This window comes from Zootoca vivipara, chromosome 12 (genome assembly GCF_965207765.1).
Source record: "Zootoca vivipara chromosome 12, rZooViv2.hap1.1, whole genome shotgun sequence".
NCBI lineage: Eukaryota > Metazoa > Chordata > Lepidosauria > Squamata > Lacertidae > Zootoca > Zootoca vivipara.
Genome location: NC_142595.1, coordinates 5,253,577 through 5,281,496, shown reverse-complemented (window position 1 = coordinate 5,281,496; position 27,920 = coordinate 5,253,577). Strand labels below are relative to the sequence as shown.

Sequence of the window (27,920 nt, the reverse complement as noted above, 5' to 3'; positions counted from 1 at the left end):
GAATTGAAATATTTGCCTATGCAAATTAGGGTTAAACATATTACAAAATTTTCAGTTTGCTTCTGATAACTTTTTTTGGGTGATCTCATTTACTATGCTTATTTCCCTTGTATTTAATAAATTAAGCTAAAGCAGTTGAAACTGCCAAGCTTGTCTAATGCTATATTTGCAATTGGCATCCATTCATTGTTAATGAACTTACAAACTTATAAGAAAAATGAAGCACTAGGGGCAAAATCCAGCCCACATCACTGATACTAACATTGGGAAAATCTTTATTGTCATTTCCTTCAGTATTATTATAACATCCCCCCTTTTTTTCTTTTCTTTTTTCAGCAAAACCAAACAGGAAGCTTACATTCTTGTATCTGGCCAATGATGTAATTCAGAACAGCAAAAGAAAAGGACCTGAATTTACAAAAGACTTCGCACCAGTCATAGTTGAGGCCTTCAAACATGTTTCCAGGTACAATTGTTCTCCCCCCAACCCCAGTATATTAAGGAAATTCTATTAAGTAATGCAGATTTTGCAGAAATTTTTGGATTTGAAATTTTGTCCTAATGATGGAGGTGTGATAATAGCTTGTTCATTTCAACTCTATTTCACAAAAGACTAAAACTATAATTTTAATGTTACATCTTGTTTAAGTGCCTGAACAACTGTCCAATAATCAAATATTTGATTGGGGGGGAAATGTTTAGTGTATTTAGTATTGTTTTAATATTATATTAACATGGAACTTATTTGGGAATATTTTATGACACAGCAACTCAATACCATACACAACCGTTTTATTAGATTGGGGGGGGGTGAAACTACTGAAAACTGTTCGCTGATTTTTAGCATGAATGTCCTTTGCTGCGATAAAAACCTGAAAAAGTTAATTGACTTTAGATTTGAGTATTGCTGTTTTAGCTCCAGTTGTCCACTTGGATATGTGTTTTATTCATTCATTATGTTTCTAATCAAGGCAATGAAAGAGCATTTCCAAAAGTGGATTTTTTTCCATACAAAAAAGCAGTAGTAGAAAAATGGTTTGCAAAGCCTTCTAACAATATCATATATAGTATGTTAACATACATAACTTATATAGTAAGTTAAATAGAATATTTAAATGAAATTTGATGACAAGGCTCACAAATTAGTCTCAGTTAGTGTCACCATTGGCTTATAGGAATGAGATGTTATGGTGAGTCTTTGTGTTGAGCAGTAGTTCTAAAAAACTGAATGTAACTGCATAAGTGGAGCATGTATGAATTGAATGTCAAATAATCTTTGTTGTATTGACAGGTTATAGGTTTATAATTCACCATGTAGGAAAGACGAATGTTTTGGCTGTTACTTCTTCTTTGGCGATCACTCGTAGCTGAGTAAGATTGTCTTACAACTGTTTCCAAACAAATCAAAACAATACATTAATATGGGGATTTCAGTTTAAACTTCGGTTACACAGATCTAGTATCATGGCCACAAATATTTAGATTGGTAACAAGTAATCAAGGAACTGTTCAGTTCTGTGTATCAGGAAGGTATGATGATTTCAATTTCTTGTGAAGTGCTGCTAAGTAGAAAAGTTTTTTGGAGATACTTTTTTTCTCTACACCTTTATGAGGATAACCCCCCCAAAAAAAAGCCACAGATCATGCTTATCATGCTTTACAGGTTTTAGTAATGTAATAGGGTTTTGAGCTATTTGAAGCAGGATTGTTGTATCTTAGTAAACTGGGAGATGAATTCTGTTTACGTAGCTGAACGTTCAGCTGTTTAACTACCCCAACATTCTATTGGGGTGCGGTGACTTGAAATTTCATACATGGTTTGGTTTGAATTCTGGTATCTGTTAACTCTGCCTTACCTTGCCATGTATTAGTGTTGTATTTGCTTTCCCCCCCTACAACAGCGAGACTGATGAGAGTTGTAAGAAGCACCTGGGTCGAGTGCTGTCTATTTGGGAAGAAAGATCGGTTTATGAAAACGATGTATTGGAACAGCTTAGGCAGGCTTTGTGTAAGTAAATTTCAGCTCATACAGCTTTTTATGGTTCACATATCTTTCCAGCAGATTTTTTGTGTGTCTAATTTTAATCTCTCTAATTTCTAGATGGTGATAAAAACCCAAGAAAACGCCCATATGAACAGATAAATGTGGAAGAAAATAATTGCTCGACACAAAGTTCTCCATGTGATCCTCCACAGGTAGAAATAATCTGTGAAAGTGAAAACTTAGCTGGAGTGTTGCTTCCAAGTGTTGGATTTACTATCTCCAAACATTTGATTTGGTTTTTTAAAGCAGGTGTGTGGAATCTCCAGCCCCTGAGCCTAATTACAGTGGTACCTCTACTTACGAATGGAGCTCCGTCCGCCATCTTGGATGCGGTTTAGATAGGATTTTTTCTACTTACAAATTTTTTCTCCCAATGCATTCCTATGGGATTCGACTTACAATTTTTTTCTACTTACAAATGTGTGTTTGGAACGCATTAAATTCGTAAGTAGAGGTACCACTGTATGTCTGGCACAGTTCCCATTTTGACACATGTAGCAATTTCAAAGAAATCAGTGCTACAAGAAGGACTTTGAATCCAAGTTGATTCCCCTGCATAGGGGGAAATGCTTAACTTCAAAGGGGCTCCCTGTGGCCTCTGATTGGCAGTTACAGTATCCCAGGCATCCCCAAACTGCGGCCCTCCAGATGTTTTGGCCTACAACTCCCATGATCCCTAGCTAACAGGACCAGTGGTCGGGGAAGATGGGAATTGTAGTCCAAAACATCTGGAGGGCCGAAGTTTGGGGATGCCTGCAGTATCCTTTCCATGTTGACAGGTGTCAGACAACTGACATTATGATAGCAGGTGATTGACAGGCTGATCCTACCCAGTTGGGTGGTAGATGGGGAGATTTCGAAACGTATCCTGAAATGGACCACATGTGAGTACACTGTCCTGCTATGGTGACAGTCTGGGTAGAAGTGGCTAGTAATAATCTTTGCTCCTTTAGTATGAAGCTTTCCTCCAATATTCTTGCTGGTATTGAATAACTGCCTTGTATATAGCTTTGCTGCATAGATGGATATTGTTGCAATATTGCCCATCTAATATGTGTATTGTACAGAAATGAGTCTGGATATGGGGGGGCAAGAAGAATGTTTCGTCACACTGCCTTGTTATAAATTTATAGGGCAAAATGTTTTTAAACTATCAGCAAAAAGCATTATAAATAATGTATGAAGCCTTTGCAGTAGTTTAGATAGTATCCATCTTGTGAATAACACAGTTGCTTAAAACATTTGAGAAGATGAATAGTAGGAATAGGAATAGGAATAATTTATTGGCCAAGTACCAAGCATACTTGGAATTTTGCTTCGACTACATTGCAATGTAAAAAACGTACCTCATACAAACACTATTCCGCTCACAATACAATACAACAGCATAGCAAGGCACCCCACCCCACAACTGGCCTCCCCTTCCACTACCCAACTACAAGTTTAACAGTTTGATGGCACAAGGGAAAAAACTGTTCCTGTGCCTAGCCATTTTTGTGTATAGAGTCCGGTAACGACATCCAGATGGAAGTAAATCAAACAGATGATGACCAAGATGCAAAGGGTCCGCAACAATTTCCTCTGCTCTCTTTCTAGCTCGGACAGCATAAAGTGTCTCTATTGAGACATTACCCTTTCTGCAGTTCTTACTGCTTTTTGGAGCCTTTTCTTATCCAGCTTAGAGGCTGTGCCATACCAGGCAGTAATAGATTTACAGAGAACAGTTTCAATAATACCTCTGTAAAATTGGAACCTGGCGTGCTATGGTCCATGGGGTCACGAAGAGTCGGACACGACTAAACAACAACAACAACAACAAAATTGGATCAACACTTCTTGGGGCAATTTACATTTTCTTACTTGTCGCAAGAAATACAATCTCTGGTGGGCCTTTTTAATAATACTATTGATGTTGCCTGACCAGTTTAAGTTATGAGAAATTATAGAACCCAGAAACTGAAAGGACTCTACTTTGTAACTACTACAACCATGTTACCAAGGATGGAAAGTGGCGGCAAGATGGAAGCGTGCAATCTAAAATCAAAATTCTAAAATCATTTCCACTGTCTTTTGGGGATTGAGCACCAAGTTATTCCTGCTGCACCACGAAACAAGATGGTCCACTTCCAGCCTATATGCAGATTCATTGTCCTCTCGGATAAGCCCAATAACTGTTGTATCATCTGCAAATTTCAAGATCTTAACCGATGGGTCAGTTTAGGTGCAGTCATTTGTGTATAAGCAGAAAAGCAGTGGAGAAAGCACACACCCCTGGGGAGCACCTGTACTGCTGGTAATATTGCTTGATATAGTTTTCCCAAGCCTCACCTCCCGTTAAAAAGCTGTATATCCATTGGCAAACACGAGCAGGCACTTTAAGATGAAGTAATTTAGAAAACAATTTAGATGGAACAATACCGTGTTTCCCCCTTTTTAATACGTAGTCATAAAGTAAGACATGGCAGGGTTTTTAAGCATTTGAGAACTATAAGACATACCCCGAAAATAAGCCATACTTCCGCGCCGCGCGGAGCAAGACCACCGAGCACCCCAGCCAGCTAGCGGGACCCAGCACACTGGCCGCGACAGGAGGAAGCCTGCCGGGTCGGGTCGGTGCCCGGAAGCGGCGGCGGCTGCTGCAGCACTGATAAAGCGTGCAGCAGTGCCGCACGGAGCACCAAGGGCACAAGCAGCAGGAGGAAAGAGAGAGAAGCTCGTTGCTTGCGGCCGGAATGGAGGAGCAGCCCGTTAATGGGAACAGCTGCTGCTGCTCCGGCAGTTCACTGGGCGAAGACGGGGGAATTCCAGCACCGAGGCTGAGACCGGGAAAACGTGCGGAGGGATGGTAGCACGCGCGCCGAAGCGGGAGGAGGAGGAGACGGCGACAGCAGCAGCAGCAGCAGCAGCGCAGAGAAACAGGGAAGCTCCGTTTCCCTCTGGCGTTTGCGTCTGGGAAGGCTCCTCACTGCCAGTTCCCCACTCCCTGGTGAAGTTTTCCGAGACGGAAAGCCAAGCCGAAAGCTCCTCGTTCTCCATCTGAGACAAGGATCACTGACTGTTCTTCTTTTGATGATTCAAAACCAACTCCCCTGTGTGCGCATCTGGGCCCCTATGCGTGGAGCATGCCGAGCGCTCCGCAGCGCCGGTCGGGTCAGGTGGAGTGCCTGAGCCAGCAGCCTCCGCCTGGCCCGGCCAAGGAGGTCTGCCTCCCCACCGCCCGGAACTGGCGGCTGCAGTGCCAAGTGCTTGGAGCGCCCTGTCGGGCTGGGCGGAGCGCCTGAGCCAGCGGCCTCCGCCTGGCCCGGCCAAGGAGGCCTGCCTCCCCGCCGCCCGGAACTGGCGGCTGCAGCGCCGAGCGCTTGGAGCGCCCTGTCGGGCCGGGCGGAACGCCTGAGCCAGCGGCCTCCGTCTGGCCCGGCGAAGGAGGTCTGCCTCCCCGCCGCCCGGAACTGGCGGCTGCAGCTTGGAGCGTTGGAAAAGACTCCTGGATGAAGGCAGAAGAGAAGCTGGGGGTTTGTGAGTTGACCCCAGGGCAGAAGAATCGTGGGCAGTGTGGAGGGATGCAGAATGAAGTCGGGCAAAATTAAGACACCCCACCGAAAATAAGACACCCTGTGTTTTTTTTGAGGGAAAAAAGTTATAAGACGGTGTCTTAAAAAAGGGGAAACACGGTAGTATTAAAAGCTGAACTAAAGTCCACAAACAAAACTTGCACGTAGGCCCGCAAGGAATCCAAATGTTGCAGGATATAATGCAATGCCATGTTGACCGTATAATCTACTGACCTATTAGCACGATAAGCAAATTGCAAGGGATCCAGCAAAGGGTCAGTAGTGTCTTTCAGATAGGCCAATACTAGTCTCTCATTACCACCAATGTTAGAGCAACCGGTCTATAATCGTTCATCAATCATTAGTTGTAAGTTACTTGGGGCTGAAATTCTTAGAAGGAGATTAACTTTCAAATCAATATCTGTTAATCCTGGGTATTGTCAAAATAGGTTCTTAATTGTGATTGCCATGGACAAATAAATCTAGGGGAAATTGAGAAGCAGGAGTCCACACAGTTGTAGGGAAATGTTTAGTCTGTTTTGTATTAAAATGTTAGGTTCTCACATAGTTCATCATCGTTCCCTTTGTTTCTGATGTTCAGGCTGTAAGTGTTGTTGCAACTCGGGGGAACTCTGAGATTTGCAGTAGTGCACAAAAATGTTTCAAGGAAAAGTCCTAAGGGGGGTGCACCAAAACCACCCTAATAAGGACTAAACATATTCAGTAACCACAGAATGCTGTCTATCTGGGGAAGGAAACCTGCTTTTTGGTATAAGAATGACATGAAGCATCCAGGAAAAAGAAGTGGCTGGTTGAATGGGAACCCTCAATAGGAGCACTCCACACTGCAACATTTTGATGCAGATCCCACTGTCTAAAAAAGAAAATGAGTGCATTATGTTCTTGTCTCCAGTACTGTTGCATTATATATTGATACTTGGTTGTTTTTTAAAGTATACATTCTCCCTCATAGACTGCAGATCTCATAAGAGCATTGCAAGAATTAGAAAATGCAGCCTCTGGGGATGCAGCAGTTCATCAGAAAATAGCCTCATTACCTGTGGAGGTTCAAGACGTGTCCTTGCTTGACAGAATAACAGGTAAGGGAAGTAGTACCATTGGCAGACATGTAGCTCATGACAGAATGTTAGGGCTTGCCAAGATTATTTATAATGTGTTGAATTATGAATATTGTTTTTCTTTCTAGACAAAGAATCAGGAGAGCAGCTTTCCAAGATGGTAGATGACGCCTGTATGTTGCTGGCGGATTACAATGGCAGGTTGGCAGCTGAAATAGATGATAGGAAGCAGCTAACTCGGATGTTGTCAGACTTTCTGCGATGCCAAAAAGAAGTCCTCTCAGAGAAAGAGCAAACATTGGAAGTGCGTGACTTTGTTGTGGTAGTTCTATTCTCTAGCTTTTCTTAATTAAAATGCTTGACCATGTTTAAACTTGCCCGTAAAGTTTAGATCTAGCTATTAGATCTGTTTTCTCTATCTTTTTCTTTCCAGCAGGTGACTAGGAGGGCTTCTGTCACTTGAAATTTTATTCACCATTTAATGATTAAGTATTTGCCCATATTCTTATTGTATATACCAGTCTGGGGGGTGGGGGGAATAGGCATTAAGATTTGACATTTAACATTTTATAAATATCAAATGACTCCTTGGACAAGTTTGATATTAGTAGATATATTTTAGGCATATACAGTGGTACCTCGCAAGACGAATGCCCTGCAAGACGAATTTTTCGCAATACGAATGAATGCGTCCTGCAATCTGATGGTGACTTCCAAGTCGAATTCGTTTTGAGAAAAATTCATCTTGCGAATCACGGTTTCCCATAGAAATGCATTGAAATTTAATTAATGTGTTCCTATGGGCAAAAAAAAAGAAATTTCAATGCATTCCTATGGGAAACCGTGATTCGCAAGACGAATTTTTCGCAAAATGAATTGACTCGTGGAACGAATTAAATTCGTCTTGCGAGGCACCACTGTATAGTGCATAATTTCCCAGTGATTGATTTTCCAGAATACATTACAGTGCAGTCCTAACCATGTTTTTTCAAATGCAAGTCCTATTTAATTCCATGGAGGTACTGTCCCAGGTTAGGATTGCAGCCTTAGTTGCACTTGGTTCCCACCGAAAACAATGTGACTTTGTCAGGACTAATTTTTCCCATTGATTTCAGTAGGACCGAAGTTGAAATCACTTAGCCTAGATCCAACCCATAGTCTCCACAAGCAAGTCTGCACAAGAAAGCTTTTGGTGAATTAAGCTAGATGCACATTTGTGAATCTTAATAGGATACACATACGGCTTAACGAGTTTCATATGCTGGTGAAACAGGTTAATGAGGATTATTTATTTTAATTTTCTTTCCTCGGAAGTATATAATTATTATTCAGAAGTTTATTATTATTATTATTATTATTATTATTATTATTATTATTATTATTTTACTTACTTAAATATATTCTAACAAATGTTCCAACAAACCTAGATGACAGCTCTGTGTTCCTACTATGGTGGTGATTGTTTTCTGAAAGGTGGTAGTGGAATAGCATTAGGATATTACCTAAATTAAGGTAGGTTGTAATGTTGGGTTATGTGCATATTTGCTCCCCCCCCCTTCAGTTAGAGAAGTAACAATGTTAGTTTCAGCAGAGAGCTATTTATAAGAGTTGCATCTATACTGACAATTTCCATTTGGGTTTACTAGCTTAAATTTAGATCCGCAGTACATAATGACCCCTTCCTAAAATTAATTGTGCCTTAAACATAAGAGCAATAACTTATTACAAAGTAGAACAAACCCCAACTTTGTTCATTAAGGTTCCTCTAACCTTCATGTGGGTAAGTATTGTCTTATAAATATTTTTTTAAAATACGTCTTCTTTAACATCTATCTAGCTTTTGTTTCAGGTGAGGAGCATGGACCATATCTTCTAATGGTGGCCTCTTCCATTAGTAATGCATCCTGCTAAAAATAAAATTCAGAATCAAAATCCTGCTTTGTCTCATGTTTTTGAAGATTGACAAGACATACCTGCAGATACCTTTTAATCATACTTGGCATAGGTTGCAGACACCATCTAAACAAAATGGAATACCTAAAACAAGCCACATAGCTGCCAATTTAATATTAATTTGCTGTTCATTTTTGCTAGAAATGTTAAGGCTCAATTTTATTAAATTTAAATTAGTAATTCCTCAAGCATTCCTGATAGATTTCATCTGTTTAGAATTAAAATATGCATATTGAGCCCAAGAGCCTTTAGCAAGAATGTTTGAGTTCACTTACTGCTAGCAACAGAGGAAATTTTATGTGATCTGTTTAGGTGATGTTTACCCTGTGCTGAATTTACCTTTGTTGACAACCACTATATCACATTAGTAGTAGCTGATCCCTTAGTCATAAGAACTATATTTTTTATCTAATTCAGCATTCTTTTCATAACAGCAGCTGCTTGCTTTTTGAGTAGCTCACAAATGGCATGAAGGTGATGATCCCTCCTTGGTGTTTTCTCCCCAGATATTTAGCGGTGCATTGCATTAGAACAGGATAGTTCCATTAGCTACCATTTTTAAGATTCATTGGCCTATCTTCATAAATTTAATCCTTTCTAAAGCTGTCACCACATATTTTGATAGTGAATTTAACACATGATTTCCCACTATGCTGAAGTTAAGAGGTCTGAGCCTAATCAGTGTTCGGATGTGCACTACCTTGAGTTATATAATGGAATAAAGGTGGGGAGTGGAGGGGGGGAAAGGCAGACGGATCTTTTCCTGGCTAGAAATTCACCACATGTCATGCAGTCAATAATTGCCATTATCTTAATATATGGCCATCTGAATTTGCCCTTGTAGCATGTTCCGTGTTGGCCCGAATATAAGCTGCACCTTTAAAATTCAGGGGGGGGGAGGACACAATACCTGAATATAAGCTGCTCCCTTAAAATTCCGCAGGCACTCGGGCCCCTTCCGTTTTACTGTACGTCTGTTTCAGCAACGATACCATAAAAGCCCATTTTTGTAAGCCACACTTAACTTTTCACGGTCGGAATTTGGGGGCAAAGGTGAGGCTTATATTCAGGCCAATACGGTAACAAACTGCCACTTGGTTTTTTCCAACTTTGGCTCTGTCGTGGCACGTATACCAGGAGTGGTAAGAGTGATCTAACTGATTCGCATAGCTGCAATTTGTCATCAAAATCTAACAATGTTAAATGTGCATGCATCCATTGAAATAAGTCAGCCTAATCATTTGTGCTTCCATGTGACTAGCAAGCTGAAACCATTCTTTCATAACTTGAAAGAATGTGAAAAAAAGAAAGCTGTGAAAAAGGATTGTAGTGCCTGTCAGTCAAGCGTGAAGAGAGGGTTTGCATAATACAGGGTAAAGAAGAAATTCCATCTCTGTAGGGCCCTTTGTGGGGTCCCTTTAGTGGAGGTTGGGCCACCCATGTCAGAGTGGTGGCCAAATTTTGCAGCTAACACAGTGGTTTTGATTGAATTTAACTTCCATGTGATTCTAGTACTGTGATTAAAAAATAGAAGCAAAACTTTCAAATCTAGTAGCTCTCTCAGTGCGAGCAGAATAACTTCGGAAGTTTTGACTATAAGCTATTGTCTGCAAGTGTGGCATGACATAGGAAAATATAAATTAATGTGAATGGCTATGGATTCTTGTGGCTCATGTCTTGTCATAGATTATAGCAGGCATGTCCAACTCCCAAGAGACTGTGATCTACTCCCAGTATAAAATAACTGGCAGTGATCTACCGATTGTCATTGGAGGAAGGCAGGAGTGTGGGTGGATCCCGTGATCTACCAGGATCAGCTGGGGATCTACCAGTAGATTGTGGTCTACTGGTTGGACATCCCTGGATTATAGGAAGCGGAGTGGAGAAATGGGAAAATTGCAGCGAGTAACATGCTAGGGGCAGAGGATGTAGAATTCCTTAGAACCCTTCCCAGAATTTCTATATCGTGCATGGTCATGATGCATGGTACAAATCTATCTTCTGGCAACACATATTATTTTTGCCACCTCCAACAACGGCAACCTATTTTTATTCATCTTGTCATGGATTATCATCTAGACTTCAACTGCCCTTCCCCGAGCCCACATATTTCTGTATTATCTTCAGACTAGTGTATTTCAGCCCGTTCAATAACGGGCTCTAGAAAATTCTGGGGTTCGGAGAAGCGCTTGCGCAGCGCTTCTCCGAACCCTGGGACCTGTCATTGCTGTTGGCGGCAGGGGGACAGGAACGGAGGAGGAGAAAGCGCTGCTTTCTCCTCCTCCGTTCCTCTCCCGCAGCCGCCGACAGCAAGGAGACCTCCCAGGGTTCGGAGAAGCGCTTGCGCAGCGCTTCTCCGAACCCTGGGACCTGTCATTGCTGTCGGCGGCAGGGGGACAGGAACGGAGGAGGAGAAAGCGCTGCTTTCTCCTCCTCCGTTCCTCTCCCGCAGCCGCCGACAGCAAGGAGACCTCCCAGGGTTCGGAGAAGCGCTTGCGCAGCGCTTCTCCGAACCCTGGGACCTGTCATTGCTGTCGGCGGCAGGGGGACAGGAACGGAGGAGGAGAAAGCGCTGCTTTCTCCTCCTCCGTTCCTCTCCCGCAGCCGCCGACAGCAAGGAGACCTCCCAGGGTTCGGAGAAGCGCTTGCGCAGCGCTTCTCCGAACCCTGGGACCTGTCCTTGCTGTCGGCGGCAGGGGGACAGGAACGGAGGAGCGCTTTCTCCTCCTTCCTTCCTCTCCCCCAGCCGCCGACAGGAAGGACGCGTGCACTCTCTCCCCCCCCCACCTCCAACCGCCGCTCCTCTCACGGGCCAGGGAGGGTTGTGAGGAGGCCTTCGCCGGCCTCCACCCTCGCTTCCCTGACGTGCCCTGCAGTGAGGCAGTGTCCGGCGGGAGCGGCGGTTGGAGGAGGCAGAGGGGGGGGGAGAGTGCGCGCGCGCAGTCTCTGCTGTCCAATCCCTGTATCCCTGGGGCACATGCGCAGTACCCCAGGGACACACGGGACAGCTTGGACGCAGGGACATCTTGGACATTATTATATAGGATTCCTTGTTTCACTGGCTGGTATTCCATGCTTCTGCATGTAGTGATGACTTCTCCCAAATTAAGATACAGTGGTGCCTCGCTTTACAAATGCCTCGCACAACGAAAAACTCGCTAAACGAAAGAGTTTTGCGTTGTGCAAGGCATTTGTAAGACGACAAATTTTTCTATGACCGCCGCTTCGTCTTACGAAGTGCAGCCATAGAAAGCGGCAAAGGAAGATCAGCTGTCTGCGCGGGAAGCTGACAGCTAATCTTCCTTTGCCGGGGGGACGGAGCCAAAACGCGGCGGTGCGGCGGCTGCCCCTGCCTGTCTTCCCCTTGGCTCGGGAAAGACAGGCGGGGGCAAGCCACTGCACCGCCCCGCACCACCGGCACTGAGGTCTCCAAAGTTGCGCTCCGTGTCGGGGGAGGCAGGCGAGAGGCGGCGGCGGGAGAAGGTCTTCCCTCGCCTCTCTCCCCGTACCCCCGGCACGGAGCGCAACTTTGGAGGCCTCCGAAGTTGCGTTCCGTGTCGGGGGAGGCAGGCAAGGCAGTGGCTGGGAGAAGAGAGCTTCTCCCCCCGCCGCCTTGCACACAGCCGGCATCGGACGGGGCTTCAGAGACCTCCGAAGCCCCGTTGCATGCCGCTGCCAGTCCCCCAGAGCCTATAGGAACGCATTGATTAAATTTCAATGCATTCCTATGGGAAACTGGGACTCGCTAGACGAAAAATTCGTTACACGAATTGACCCGTGGAACGAATTAATTTCATCTAGCGAGGCACCACTGTACTGCACTATGTAGGGTAGTTTCAGGTAGGTAGCCGTGTTGCTCTGACGCAGTGGAAATTAAAAAATTGTCCAGTAGCACCTCAGAGACCAACTTAGTTCTGGGTTTAGGATTTCGTCAGAACAAACTTAGTTGCTCTAAGGTGCTACTGGACAAATTTTTAATTTTCTTATGTAGTGTTTGGATTCCAGAAGTTGTATGTTGTCATATCAAAGCTGCAGCCTAAAAAGTTTGAATTCAAGCTGGTAAAGGCTGACAACTGGTTCAGTATGACTCTGGATTCAGGTCAGTTCCAGTCCATATAGGGAAGTGTACGATTCATACTTACTGTAAGTTAGGGTGAACCACTACAAGGTTGGAACAAGTTCCCTTTTCCCCAGACCCACCCTATTCTTCTGATCATAAATTTTTAAAACTGATTTTTATCATTGATTTTACACAGTTGTAATCTGCCCTTGGTATTCCTGGTGAAGGGTAAATAAGAAATTAGTAACAACTTACATAATTTCGAAACTCCTAAGGTCCACGAAGCATGTATGAAATAAAAGTAGCATTCAGTATTAACATTTGTACTGTATTCCAGTAAATTATACCCTTAACCCTTGAAATGGCAGGCCTTTCTTCTGCCTTTTACTTCTCAGACTCTTAAAAGGAACTGATGTAGAAACCAAATCAATCCCAAAGGACAGTTGTACCTTGGAAGTTGAACGGAATCCATTCCGGAAATCCGTTCAACTTCCAAAATGTTCTGAAACCAAAGCGCAGCTTCTGATTGGCTGCAGGTAGGCCACGGAAACCCCATCGGACGTTCTGGTTCCAACACAGACTTGCCAATTTGTGGTGTTCAGGAGCCAAAATGTCTTGAGTGCCAAGGTGTTCGGGATCCAAGGCATGACTGTATAGAATTGTAGAGTAGGAAAGGACCCACAGGGTCATCTGGCCCAAATGTAAAACAAAACAAAAAATGTACATATGAGTAGGAGTCAAGGCACTTCAGGTTGAAACTAGTGAGTATACTACCGCACAAATTAATCTTTGTGGTTCATAGAATTGTAGAGTTGCAAGGGAAAACAAATTTCATCTGTTCCAACCCCCTGCAGGAATCTTGCCCAACGTGAGGGCTGGAACCTATGCCCTTTTAAAATGTGGGGTTTGGGGGGTCACTGAGTTGCACTGATTACAGTGGTACCTCGGTTTTCAAACATTTCCTTTGACAAACATTTCGGTTTTCGAATGCCATAAATCTGGAATTAAATGCTTCTGTTTTTGGACACACCTCAGAAGTTAAACATGCCATGCAGCTTCCACTGAGTCCAGGATCCTGAGACCTAGCTGTCGGCTATTGAGGTTTCGGTTTTCAAATGTTTCAGAACTTGGAACGGTCTTCCAGAATGGAGTACTTTTGAAAACCGAGGTGCCACGGTATATATTTTGTGATTTTATATTTTGATTTTGTTCTGTGAACCGCCCTGAGACCTCTGGGTATACGGCGGCATATAAATTCAAATAATAATAACCCACGACCCTGAGATTAAGAGTCTCCTGCTCTGTTGTCTGAGCTACCGGGCAGATCTATCCAAATAATAATTCTGGCTTGCTTCTGGCACAGGTTTTTGGTTCATTTTAGCTCCCCACATATACTTTGCCACACGAGCTTATCCCTTCACAGGGAAAGTATATCTTTTTATAGTATAGGGCAAGTAAGATTGCATTTGTATGTATTCTGTGTTTGAGGGAGATTATGCCTTGCCACTGATTATTGAGCAGTTGTAGCCTTAGCCTCTACTCTCTTTCCCTTCCGCCTGTCATTTTTGTGAAGTCATTTAGATAGGGAAGGCTTTCAGTTGTATCCAGTACAGTGCTAAGTAACTATCCCATCAGCACAAGGATTTCTTTTTTTGGAACCAGACATCTTGCTACTTCCCCACCCCTGCCCTAAATCTGTTTTAGGGGTTCGCCCAGTCCTCCAGACCAGATTTGTGAAGAGCATGGCAGGAAGGAAGGAGTTCTGCTCAAGCCAGAAGCCCTTGTGCTGATAGGACACTGGATTGCAAGCCTCGGAGGTCATGGGAAGTGGAGGCCGAGAAGAATACCTGCGCTCTCTGTCTACAACAGTGGCTGCTTACTCAGTCACGGGGTGGGATGTAGTTGTAGCCTGTCGTGGCTATCCCTCTTGCCCCCTTGTGGGCAAAAGGCCTTGTACCATCCCTGGCCGCTATGGATTGCCCTATAGCCTACCATCCACAAATCTGAACTGCCGTCTTGGGCAAGTTGGGGGGGGGACAAGAGTGGGGAAGTCTTCAGTCTGCTGCTACAACTGCCTCCTTTGGAGGAGGGTGCTCAAAGTGCAGTCAGTCTGTCATGCTCCACCAGGGGCACTCTGGAATGGGGCTGATGACCCTTAAGCCAAAAAGCCAAGTGCTGTCTGTGGAGCATGATAGTGCAGCAGTTTCATAGCATCATGGAATTCTAGAGTTGGAAGGGACCCCAAGAGTGCAGCCCCCTGCAATGCAGAAATCTCAATACATAGCCCCCCATCCAATTTGAAACTATTCTGGACCCTTCTTAGTTTTGCAAACATGATAGTTTTATTGTGCTACTAGGAGGTTTATCCTGCTTGTTTTTCTCTAGAGCTCCAGATGATAAGACAGGCACCCCCAAACTGCGGCCCTCCAGATGTTTTGGACTACAATTCCCAACTTCCCTGACCACTGGTCCTGTTAGGTAGGGCTCATGGGAGTTGTAGGCCAAAACATCTGGAGGGCTGCAGTTTGGGGATGCCTGTGATAAGACATGACATAAACTTGAGCGCACAATAAGCCCCCTGCTGGATCAGTCCAACAGTCCATGTAGTGTAACAGTCTGTGCTCACAGTGGATTACTATATTCCTGTTGGAATCCCATAAGCAAGATATGAGTGCCCTAGCCCTCCTCTGCATGTGATCTCCAGCCATATTGCCTCTGATACTGGACATTTTACATAACCATCATGAGTAGTAGCTACTGATGTGCAAAGTTATGGAGAATAAGGCTAATCCTCTTCTAAAGCTGACCCAAGTTAGTGATTAACTCAGTGTTTCTCAACCGCTGTTCCGCGGCACACTAGTGTGCCGCGAGACGCTGGCTGGTGTGCCGCGACGTGCGGCGACGAGAAGGGCGATTTGCATTGTCACGTGCCTGGCGGCCGCCAATAATCAACACTAACCCACTGGAAAGGAAGCCGGCCGGGTCACGACGCGGAGCGTGCGCAGCTCTCAACAGCCACCACCACGGGAGGGTGGTTTTAGACAAACTTAAAGAAGCTGGCTGGATGAGCTCAACCTGAAACTTGCTGAGCAAAGGATTGTGCTGGCAGAAATCAGCGGCTTGTGAAGCCTTATTACAGGAGATTGCAACCAACACAGCAATTGGCAAGTGTTTCTTACAGTCATAATTATATAGTCAATATAGGGCGGCACAGAGTTAAATTTTTTAACTTTTTTAATGGTGGTGTGCCTCGTGATTTTTTTCATGGAACAAGTGTGCCTTGGCCCAAAAAAGGTTGAGAAACACTGGATTAACTTGTAGTGAATCCTAACATATGGAGGCAGTTGCATACATGCCATGGCCTCACGTGCAGCACTGAAAGGCTACTGATCCTAAAGTAGAGGGGGGAGCATGTGTGCCCTGGATGTGGAACTGCTATAGCATAGCATTTGTTACCCATGTGCTCATCCAGGAGCTGTCTTTACTTCTTGGTTTTTGTAATAGAGGAGTGACAAGTTGCATGCTTGGTTTGCTCTTCTCCATAAGCACCTCAGGGCATAGTACTAGATACAGCTAGCTAGTAAATTCCTATCTGGCACCTCTGTACAAGGGATTAAGGCATGGATATCCAAATTTCTGGCTCTGAGTTAGACACATCTGTACGTTCTTTCTAAATATAGCAAATAATTATTATTTTAAATGGCCAGAGGATCAAAGCTGGTAGGATGTTGCTAGAATAAATTCCTTCTCAAAAGACCAAATAGCCCATTGCATATTATTTATCTTTTCAGTGTTTTTAGTACTATATACAATCTTGAGCATTTTATATAATGTTTACCAATAAATAAGCATAAAAGAGCACCCCCTGAATAATAGTACTGCCATTTATCTCCATGATGACAAACACATTTGGTATTTAGGTGTTGACCGCAATCCTATTTTTGACTAATGCCCTTTCCCCCGACATTTTCGACTCGCCCTTATAATGAATAAGAAAGCCGTGGTCCTTCAGATGCTGTTGAACTCTGTCATCATTCCCTGACCAAGCTGACGGGAGTGAAACAACATCTGGAGTGACACACGTTGACTACTACTGCTTTAAAAATACTCTGAATTGTGTCACAAAGCAAATACATTACAGTCTCAGTAAATTGTACATGCTGAGTTCCAGATTTATGATTGGCAGGTGGTTTGCGGCCTCCTTTCAGGTGGCGTGAGAGACCCCCCCACAAGGATAGACTGTTGAAGGCTCTTTCTAGAATAAATAAAATTAAAAATCCACTTCTGGATTCTGGTGTAACTATTAAAATGTGCCAGGGTGAAGAGAAAAAGGAAGCATTGTCAGGTAAGGGATAGGAGTTCCTGGATTTCCATCTCTATAGGCATCAGTCAATTCAATACTATAACAAAATTGCAAATTGTAGCTGTTCTTGGTAGGCAGAATATGGTTTTGATCAGGACTGTTCTGCTTTCTTCTCTGAAGGCTGTTGGATCCTGAGCCTTTTCTCCATGTTTCTTAGCAACAACAGTTTTGTATACTAGCACAAGCTCCCCCTCATGCCATGCTATATTTGGCTATTGGCCTTCCTTTTACAAGGCCACCCCACCTGTACTTATGGAGTCATGACCTCTTCCCAACAGCAGGATGAAAAAATGTACCCTGCACATGGCAACCACTCAGATCCACTCCCGGCTGCCACCAGGCCTTGAAGTCACATGTGGGTTGGTAGAGCCTAGCAAGAGCTGCATTGTTGGACACCTTGCTGATCTCAGTGGTTGCCAGAATTGCATGTATGCCCGCCACTTCTAGATTTGTTGGAATGAATCAATTGTTCTACCCTGTCTATTCAAGCCTAGCTGAGTCAAAGAGCCAGCAGTCTTTCAAGCTGCCTCATGTAGTCAGTGGAGGTCTTCCGAGAACAAACCAGAATAGTAAACTTCATTGCAGCAAAATGTAAGAACTTCTGGTTTGAACACAAAATTATGGCTTCAGAAGCTGGATTCTTTTAATGCAGTGTCTTTCAATACTTTTACCCTGTTCCAGTTTGTCGTTGTCTCAGGGCTGCTTGAAGATTTTAGAAGTGTGTGAGAGGGGGTGATCTTCATTAGTTGTCATTAAAATACTAGGTGAGAGCCAATATAATTCAGCTCTTTAAGTTGATTTCTAAAGCTTTCAAAATATTTTAGATTGGTCTGTAAAAGAATGCTTTCCTGATGTTGGACTCCCAACTCTCATTAGTCCCAGCTAGCATAACCAATGCCGAAGATGGTGGCAACTGGACCACAGCAACATCTGCACTGCCACAGCCCCACTCTGAAAGTATTTAAAATATGTACTGTACGGCCTGCTTTTTGCTACCAAAAAGGCATCCCACAGTGGGTTTCAACCATAAAGCATTAAAAACAAGCATAGTAAAAGCAAATTAATAATGTCAGTGAAATTTCATCACATCCAACTGAGTGGACAGCAAATCGCCCAGAGGCCTGAGTAAATAAATAGGTCTTTAGCTGGCACAGAAAACTAAAAACTTAGTACCAGCCTTCTAGGAAGGAAATTGCACAATTGGGGTGCTTGCACTGGGGGTGCCCTCTTCCATGTCACTGCATACTGAATTTCAGGCACCACCAGAGGGATATCTTCTACAGATCTTTAAAGCACAAGCAGGACTATATGGGGAGCAGGTGCTCTGCCAGATTTCTACGTCCTAAGATGTTTAGGGCTTTTAATTTCAATACAGGCACCTTGAAGCTGATTCCGTAGCAGAGGTAGCCGGTGCAGTTCTTTTAACTGGTGCAGTTTCTAGAAGGATGCCATGTTCTGCACCATGCAGGGTGTGTTGCAATAGTCCGAAACTAGGGTTGTTAGTGCATGGGACAATCTATTCCCATCCAGGAGCAGTAACAGTTGCTGTGCTAACTTTTCACCAAGGAAGCTACTTGTGCCTCCCATAAAATGCTGAACCCAGGAGGAACCCCAAGCTATGTCCCTGTTCTATGAGAGGGAGGGTGGCCCAGTTCTGAACAGGCAATCTTCCCAATTTCCAAACCTGGGAATGCTCACTTACAGTACTTCCTTATGAAGATTCAGCCAGAGCTTATTAGCTCTCATCCAACTCACCATTGTGTCAAACCACTGACCAGAACCCAGTGTATCCTGACTAATGAAACTGAAGGAGCTGTGTTGACATGCTCCCCCTCCCCAACCCCTTAATTTTTGTGCCCTCTCCTAGGCCTACACCCTTAGCAGGGAGTCAGCCTGTCCAGCCCCTAGGTATGCCCCTGGATCAGCATCTTGGTGACATCTCACTCCAGTTCTAATGAGCACTCCTAGTAGCTTTGAGTAGATATTAAACAGCACTGTGGACAGAATGGGACCAGGCACCCCGCAGCATAACTGCCATGGAGCTGAGCTACAGTCTCCCAATGCTATTTTCTGGGAAATGGCCCTGCAGGTAGAAATGGAACCACCACAAAACCAGCAAGTTCACTGTCTTCAATTCTCCCAATAAAGGACTTCCATCAGGATAACCAGAGCTGATCTGGTCCCCAACCTGGAATGAATCCAGATAATTGGTTCCATCCAAAAGCATTAAGCGCTACCACCCTCTAGAGCAGGCATCCCCAAACTTCGGCCCTCCAGATGTTTTGGACTACAATTCGCATCATCCCTGACCACTGGTCCTCTTAGCTAGGGATCATGGGAGTTGTAGGCCAAAACATCTGGAGGGCCGCAGTTTGGGGATGACTGCTCTAGAGCAGGCACGTCCAACTCCCAAGAGACTGATCTACTCACATAATAAAAATGCTGTCTGTGTTCTACCCATTGTTATTGACAGGCAAAGTTGTTGGGGGGAAATCTACCATGATCTACCACAGACGTCCAGTGATCTACCAGTAGATCATCTACTTGTTGGACATGCCTGCTCTAGAGCAGTGGTCCTCAACCTTGGGCCTCCATATGTTTTTGGCCTACAACTCCCATGATCCCTAGCTAGCAGGACCAGTGGTCAGGGATGATGGGAATTGTAGTCTCAAAACATCTGGAGGCCCAAGGTTGAGGACCACTGCTCTAGAGCACTTACCCAAAAAAGGAATTCTTGCAACCAAGCGATGATTATCAAACACTTCTGGGTTCTACTTGGGTTTTTTGGGGAGCAGGCAAACTATAGCCTCCATGAGGACTGCAGGCACCCTCTCACAGAGATGTATTCACTACACATTGGAATCACCTGGTTAATTCCCTCCGGCTGGATCTAAACGGGACGAGAGGATGTGGTTGGCTGAACAGCCTCTAGCAACTTATGCACAGCCATTGTTCATTTGTTATGTTTATGTCCCACCCTTTCTCCAAGGAGCTCAAGAAGACGTACATGGTTCATCCTCTCCCTGTTTTATCCTCATAGTGACCCTGTGAGGTAGGTTAGGCTGAGAGATAGTGATTGTCCCAAAGCCACTCAGTGAGTTTCATGGCTAAATGGAGATTCGAATTTGGGTCTCCTGGGTACAATATTCTAAGTACTACACCACATTGGCTCTCACTGTTGTTCTTTGTGACTTATTAGTGATAATACAAGTTAACCAAACCATCAGTTAATCATTGTACACAAAGGTCCTGATACAGCTCTAGCCATGCCATGTATTGATATGCAATTAGTTTTCCCAGAATGTACATGATTCAAATGCTCAACACATGGAATGATGCATTGTGGATGGACACTGGGTGAGCATTTGGATCAACACCCAGTTTTCACCTGTAATTTTTGACCAAATAAGTGTAAAGTTAGTGAAAGCAAAAACTGGAGGGTACCACGTTATGTCATAGAATAGTTTCTCTCCCTGCTGTTATCTCTGCAGTTTGAATTTGTTTACTCTTCACTCACAGCTCTAGCTTTGGGGCAATGACAGCTCACAGAGTTCACATGCAGCACTAACCTACGGTTAAAGTTCTCTAGTGTTTAAAAAAACAAGTATGAATGTGGTTGACGAGCAACCTTTAACCATAGTTAAATTGCTGGGCTGGGTTTGCACATAGCACTAAGCTATGGTTTAATAAACCATAGATTAGCATTATGTGTGAACCATGCCACTTGTGGGGCTGCCTTTGAACTGTTCAGAAGCTTCACCTGGGAATAAAATGTAGCTGTAAGAGTTTCAAACAGAACCTGTTGTAGCAACAGATAAAACAAATGTCTACTGGCTTCATGTTCGCTTCTGGAAGCAATTCAAAGTGCTTATATTATCCTTTAATGCTTTATATAATATGGACTATGATATTTAAAGGGCCCCTTCCACTTGTACACAGTTGCTCTTTCTTTGGTCTGCACAAACGCACATGCTACTGATCATGCCTTCAGAGACTAACTGGGTCTCTCTTTTGTCACAGCCAGATTATTGAACTCTCCTTCAGGCTGTCCACCTGACACACACACACACCCATGTCCACCTCCTTTTTCCTCTGGTTTAGTTTGTAACTTCTCTGCCGATATAAATTCTGCTAGGATTACAATTGCTTTGTACTGTATTTCTTTGCTTTGTATGCATTTTTTCACTGCTTTTGTTAGCCACTGAAGAGTATTCAGGGAAAAGTGGGCTTATGAATACCAGTTGTTGGGCATTGTGAGTAGAAGAGTAATATTATGCTCCTGTCTTGCTTGTGGGCTTTCCATACTCATTGTTAGCTCCTGGAAGAACAGGGTGTTGAACTAGATAGGCCTTCTGATCCAGCAGGGTGGTTCTTAATTTTTTTAAATAGAAATTTAGGCTCATTAGAAATTGCTGGGTTGGACCAGTACAATGAAAAAATGACATTTGTTCCTATACAGTGGTACCTCGGTTCACAAACACAATTGGTTCCGGAAGTCTGTACTTAACCTGAGGCGTACTTAACCTGAAGCGAACTTTCCCATTGAAAGTAATGGAAAGTGGATTAATCCGTTCAAGACGGGTCCGCGGAGTACTTAAACTGAAAATACTCAAACCGAGGCGTACTTAAACCGAGGTATGACTGTACAGTGATAGATTTATTCTAAGCATTATGTACTGTGAAATATCTGCCGGCCACAGATGTCAGGACATAAATGGAGTGAGAGAATATATTAATGAATTTTTTCAATCGCAAGTAGCATGGCTTTCTTTGGAAGCCTAGTTAAATAGTTGCCTAGTTGTAAGCCAAGTATTGTCTAAAGGGGTTCTTGACTGAGACACCCTCCAACAAAGCAGAAAGACAGTTGGGTTATTGCAGAGTTGGCATAAATAAAAAGATGCAGCACATAGTGTGCAGTCTACAACCCAGTTACTGCAGACATGATTCCTTGTTATATGAAATTGTCCTGGAGGAAATAGCTTCTAGACTGAAATGTAATATGAGACTAATTCATAAGGCATTAAGTTTGAGTCTGATTACTTTTGCATCCCTCTTGTTAGTAGATATTTGCCAGAACAACCATAAACATAACACTGTCCATTGTAAAGTCCTTCCAGATCATTCCAACCTGTGGACACCGTTGAAATAGTTCTAAGCATAATGCAGTATTATTATTATTTTATTTTTAAAAAGATTGTATAAAATGTCATATTTAGGGGAGAGTCCATAGCTCTGTGGAAAAGTACATGCTTTGTATGGCGAAGGACGGTGGGGTTCTCACCATTTCCAGTTAAAAGGTTCTTGTGTAACAAGACTGGGAAAGACCTCTGCTTGAAGCCATGGAGAGCTGCTGTAGATATCATCGCATCAATGATTTCAGTCAATATACGGCAGTGTCCTATACCCATGTCAGTTTTGAAAATAGGCAAAATCAGTACTGACCACTTATATCCTCTTTCTTTAAAAAGAAAAGAACATTGGAGGAGCTTAGGTGGAGATCCAAGTAACGTACAGTCCAGGCACTGATTAGGCCCATGCCTGCTTCACTTCAGTAATGTTTCAGCATGGAACATAGTCCTAAATTACAAAATAAATTCCCGATTGCTAATTTGGAATTCCACATACGGTAGTAGATCTGCTTTTGAATTTACTTGGGGCTGTCATTCCTGCTTACTTTGCTCACCAACCCCACCTGCCGGTCCACCCCTTTGCCATCTTCCTTCTCCCAAAACCTGACCATACTCTCCTTTACACCTGACTATTCCCTGCTCTCTTACACCTCACCCACCCCCTTGCCTATCCCTTCACAGTTCACCCAACCCTTCCACACTCACATGGGCCACCTGCCACCCACTCGGCTCACTTGCTCACCTGCCTGCTGTTCAGTCATGACTGCAGTTGCCGTGGCTTCCTATTGGCTATGAACTACAGCATGACAGCCTTGCAATTTTATTATATAGTTAGAAAATTGTGACACTTGCTATGCTACTTAATCTACTTAAACCTTCCATTTAATTCACTAATTTTTCAAAATATAAGCATAAAAAAATAAGTTGGAAGGTGAAGGGCCTAAGAGGATTCCTGCCCCTTTAAAAGTTGCACAGAAGTGAGGATGTGAGGCAAGGACAAATGACACATAAATTCAGGCCTGCATCAGGCTCCACATACATATAAATCTGCTATGAAGGATGCAAAGAAAATCCATGCCCAATAGCTATACCTTGCTATTTCAAGGTCTGTGCCAGAGATAGCTAATGTGGTGCTGTTCATATATTTGTGGATAGCAGCTCCCATCAGCCTCAGCCAGAATTGTCAATGCTGGGGAATCTATCAGATCTTGAATTGTACCATTGAGGAATAGAGAGATTCACTTCCAGTAGAGGAAATTGCAGATTATCTTTCTGTCAGCTCTCCACTAACAGAAGATGATGATTTATAACATGGTGATTTATAATAGCCAGATATTGGCTATTAAATCACTCTGGAAATAGTGGTCAAGGGAACAACCTCAAATGCTCTGATCAAAGCCGTTTTCTGCTGTCTACGCCTGGTGGCTGAGTTGTTAATAACATCAAAAACATCAAAAGTATCCAGTATGGCAAAGGTACTTTTGGATCTCCCATTGGCTGTTGGTATTGTTTGACAGTTGATGGCTGAACAATTTAAAATGATCAGATCAACGTTTGATGAAAGGGGGACAAAAAATGAATTGTAGAGATAAGAAATGAAAAATGGAACTGGAGCTTACCTAGAGATTTCAGACAAAATTGATAAAAAGCTGACAGGACTGGATGATGAATCAGCAAAATTGGAGAAAGCAGATGGTGAAATGAAAATTCCTCTTATACAAGGGTTTGGAGGAGAAGGGAAAGATAAAATCATAAATGGAGAGATGGAGAATCATCCGGATTTGGTATTGATAGACTTGAGAGGGAAAAGGCTTTGAGAAAGTTTCAGTCCTGGCTTTTCTTCAGTTCTGGAAGGAAGAAAGTATTCTGCATACTATTTGGAGCAAATTCAGAGAAAGATGCTATAAATTTATGGTCTTTTAACCCAATTTCTAAGCTTTTACAAAGCATTTTTATATGCAGATTTAAAAATATATATTAAAAGCCACATTGAGGTAACATTCCACCTTTTTTACAGGTCCTGCTGTTTGTCATTAGCTTTCTTGATGAGCAAAATGTCAGAAAGTGGTTTTCTCTCACTTGTGCTATGCAGTTTCACTTGCTTAATTTCTGCATGCCAGGTTGACGCTAAAGACGTAAGTACAGGGTCAGCAAAGAAACCCATTGCCTCCGTAATTGCTGACTTTTCATATAATGCAGTGGTGGCCAAACTCGGCCCTCCAGCTGTTTTGGGACTACAATTCACGTCATCCCTGACCACTGGTCCTGTTAGCTAGGAATGATGGGAGTTGTAGTCCCAAAACATCTAGAGGGCCAAGTTTGGCCACCATTGATATAATGCAAGACCAGTCTAGAAAATCACCGTGAGGGCATAAAAATCCACCCTACCCTGAAAAAAGGTTGCTTTTTTTGCGTGAGGAAAAAACAGTCTGTACCTGAAGACAGAAGGTGAACAACTAAGAGAAGCCCTTGAAGGTTTGACAGGCGGCCTATATGAGTCTGCACACTGGCCATGAAGTAGACCTTAAAAGGGGGAAATGGCATTTTGAGAACTGTTTGAGAACAAGTAGTGAATGGGCTAAGTGTGGAAGAGAGTCTCCTAAAGTTCTCCATGTTTTTCAGGAATACAAGCGCAAGTTAGCCAGAGTCTCTCAGGTACGGAAAGAACTCAAGTCACGGATCCAGACCCTTCCTGACCTTTCACGACTCCCCAATGTCACAGGAAGTCAGGTGCATCTTCCATTTGCAGGAGACGTCTATAATGATGATTGACATTCAGATGTTCCACTGGAATGAGGAATTGGGCAGATGGATTGATATTTTTGTATATTTGTTGAGAGTAGTACTTCAGTGTTCTAATTTATAAGAAATGTCAAATGTTGCTTTGTTTACTATGTTACTGAAACAGTGGTGAAGCAGGTACTATGTAAGAGGCAGAATCTCTCTGTTATTATGTTTAAAAGAAAGAGTGATTATTACAATTTAACTTTTGTACTCTGATTGGATCCAGGAGAACATTGTTTCTATTTTGCTCTTTCTTATGTGATCTTTACTGGATATAGGTCTTATAATTTAAACTAATCATATAAGACTCTGCACATAGTAAGTGAAGAAATGCAAAAATAGGTCTTTTGACTCCTGCAATTTGGTTTGAAATGTGTCAGTAATTTTTTTCTTCTCCAAAAAAGTCATTGTCTTAATATTATGTCCTTTTAAAACTTTTGAATACAAATTATATTAAAAACAGATGTTGAATGACCAAAAATGACCGTAGTTAAGTGGATTAGAATGCTAAATGATTTAGAATTTTAATAGTAATCACTCCTCCTCTCTGAAGGTTGATTTTTTTTTTATAGTCAGCAACCATATGTTTGCATTGTAATCATTTTCTACATAAATCCAAATAGAAAAACCTCATCTTAGAGGAGAAACAGGCCAGTGAGGGTAATTGGAATGGTTATATAGGACTGAATCTATACTTTTTTACAATTAACTGTGCTTAGCAGTAAAAAAAAAATGTTTAGAGGTTCAATCCTATAGCTGTCCACTCAGAAGTAAGTCTCACTGTATTCAGTGGCTTAATCCAGACTTAAGTGTGCAAATAATTGCAGCACAAGAACATAATTCTGTAGTGTGCTATATTCATTAGATGGAGCACTGAGTGTCTTTTCTCTAATGGGGAACTCATCTGATGAAGTCAGCTTGGAAGGTTACTGCCATGTTAATTGCAGAAAAGCTCCAACAAATCACTCCCAAGCCTGGAATGTTAACTTGGGAAAAGTTTATTCCTGACTACTCATGGTGAGGAAGTTCCCACTGATATATGGCCACTGCCTTTCAGCATATTTACCTATTTGCTTGCACAGACAGCTTCCAGTTTAGTCTATGGGCAGCGGAGTCTAAAAATGGGGTGGTTCTTGCCATCTGGGGCCAGTGTGCACATTTGCTGTAGATGCTAGTCACAAAATTGCAGGGCATCGCTTAGGAAAATGGTTGCAGGCATGCCCCCCACCAGCAGGAAAAAGGCATCTACTATTTGTTCCATTCTTGTTCAATGATGCTCTCAACGATTACTTTAATACATTAAGGATGTTTTCCAGTTAATTTGACCAGTCTTGCACCACCAAATTAGGTCAAATCTGCAAAACTTAAAGCCCCAAACTGGACATTATGTATATTTGGCAATTTATTTTACACATTTAATGTACTTTTCCACTGTCACCTATTAGTTACCAGCGGTCAGCATGGCTGATCATATTCTAGGGCAGGGGTGGGCAACCTAAGGCCCGGGGGCTGGATGCAGCCCAATCGCCTTCTCAATCCGGTCCGCGGACGGTCCGGGAATCAGCGTGTTTTTACATGAGTAGAATGTGTCCTTTTATTTTAAAATGCATCTCTGGGTTATTTGTGGGGCATAGGAATTTGTTCATTCCCCCCCCCCCCCATATAGTCTGGCCCACCATATGGTCTGAGGGACAGTGGACTGGCCCATGGCTGAGAAAGGTTGCTGACCCCTGTTCTAGGGTCATTAGCAATCCGAAAAGGCTACCTCATTTATTCACCCTGGGTGGTGAATTCATCCCACCCCTCAAAGACATAGATTTTATGTTGCAATGTCAGATACAGATGTGATTAGAAGGTATGAGCACTCCTTTCTATGACTACATGTATATTGAAATTTAAATATAGGAAGTGGCCTTAAGTGACACCGCCCTGCTATCTGGCAAACATTTAACTCTTAACCGTCTCATCTAAAATTAGACCAGTGAAGTTAATCACATTTCCACCACTGGAAAAATGTTGAATGCTAGTGGCAGATAAAACAAATTATTTCACAGGAAACATGCTATTTTGAATACAGCTACTTAAATATGTGAAAATGTTATTCCTCTTTCTGGGGCAAAACCCTAATGGTCCCTGCACTCAAAACAGTTTGATACAGTTTGTTGCTGCTGTGGCTCCCTTATTGGAGCAGTTTTGGATTATACACAAAAAGCATTTCTATGTCGGTTTTGAATGCTTAGCTGAGGTGTATCCACTTCTGTTACCTATCGTGCTGTTTGCAAAGTTTGATCCAGCAGAGGTAAGCACATCTAAGACCAATTAATTTTGAATGGAAAAGGAAGTATATGCTTAAATTTGAGCCAGAGAAATCATTGAGGAATAAAATTGCTTAACTTTTGCATCTTGCTGGATTATTTATGGAAGATACCTGCAAACTGTAAGGGGAAAAAACACTCTGCTTGTATTTTGAACAGCTTGTGCCTGATAGTTTTTTTGTTTTATTGTATTATCATAGTCCTAAAATACTGACAGACACATGTCAGAATGCAGCAAGATGAAAGGTTGTTGGTAATCTCAGTTTATGCTTCACATTTAAAAAATGAGGGGAAGGAGAGGGATTTCAAGGTGTTGAAAATTCTCTATGCTGTTAGGACTTTTCATGGTTCAGACACACAGATCCAGACTAATATTTCTCCTTTTTCTAATCAATTCCATTCCAGACATCAGGAGGTTATAATATCCATATTTAACAGAGTATATAATTACAATTTCTTTTTCTCCAAAGGACACAGGAAAATTCCATTCACACCACACAGAATTGCCTAAGTTTAAAATATAAACCTCAATTTGTTATGCATCTGCTTTTTTGCATGCAGTGTTTAGCCACAGATTAGTGTTTCGTATACGAGCCTTTGGCTAATGCACTCCCACCCCTTAATTGGAACAAGCCAATTTGT

At 42.9% G+C, this 27,920-nt stretch overlaps 1 protein-coding gene across 2 annotated transcripts in view; it reads left to right on the top strand.

Moving 5' to 3' along the window:
• Positions 1-27,361, top strand: part of RPRD1A (regulation of nuclear pre-mRNA domain containing 1A) — a 41,702-nt gene extending 14,341 nt beyond the window's left edge. Inside the window, exons 2-7 of one of the 2 annotated variants that reach the window (XM_035135387.3) lie at positions 337-466; positions 1,902-2,008; positions 2,102-2,196; positions 6,569-6,695; positions 6,803-6,978; positions 24,802-27,361. In XM_035135387.3, coding sequence (XP_034991278.1) covers positions 337-466; positions 1,902-2,008; positions 2,102-2,196; positions 6,569-6,695; positions 6,803-6,978; positions 24,802-24,951 — 785 coding nt within the window. In that variant the 3' untranslated portion in view covers positions 24,952-27,361. Of the gene's footprint in view, positions 1-336; positions 467-1,901; positions 2,009-2,101; positions 2,197-6,568; positions 6,696-6,802; positions 6,979-8,523; positions 8,610-24,801 lie in introns of those variants that run through there. The other variant, XM_035135388.3, reaches the window with a different exon arrangement.
• Positions 27,362-27,920: the final 559 nt, after the last annotated feature.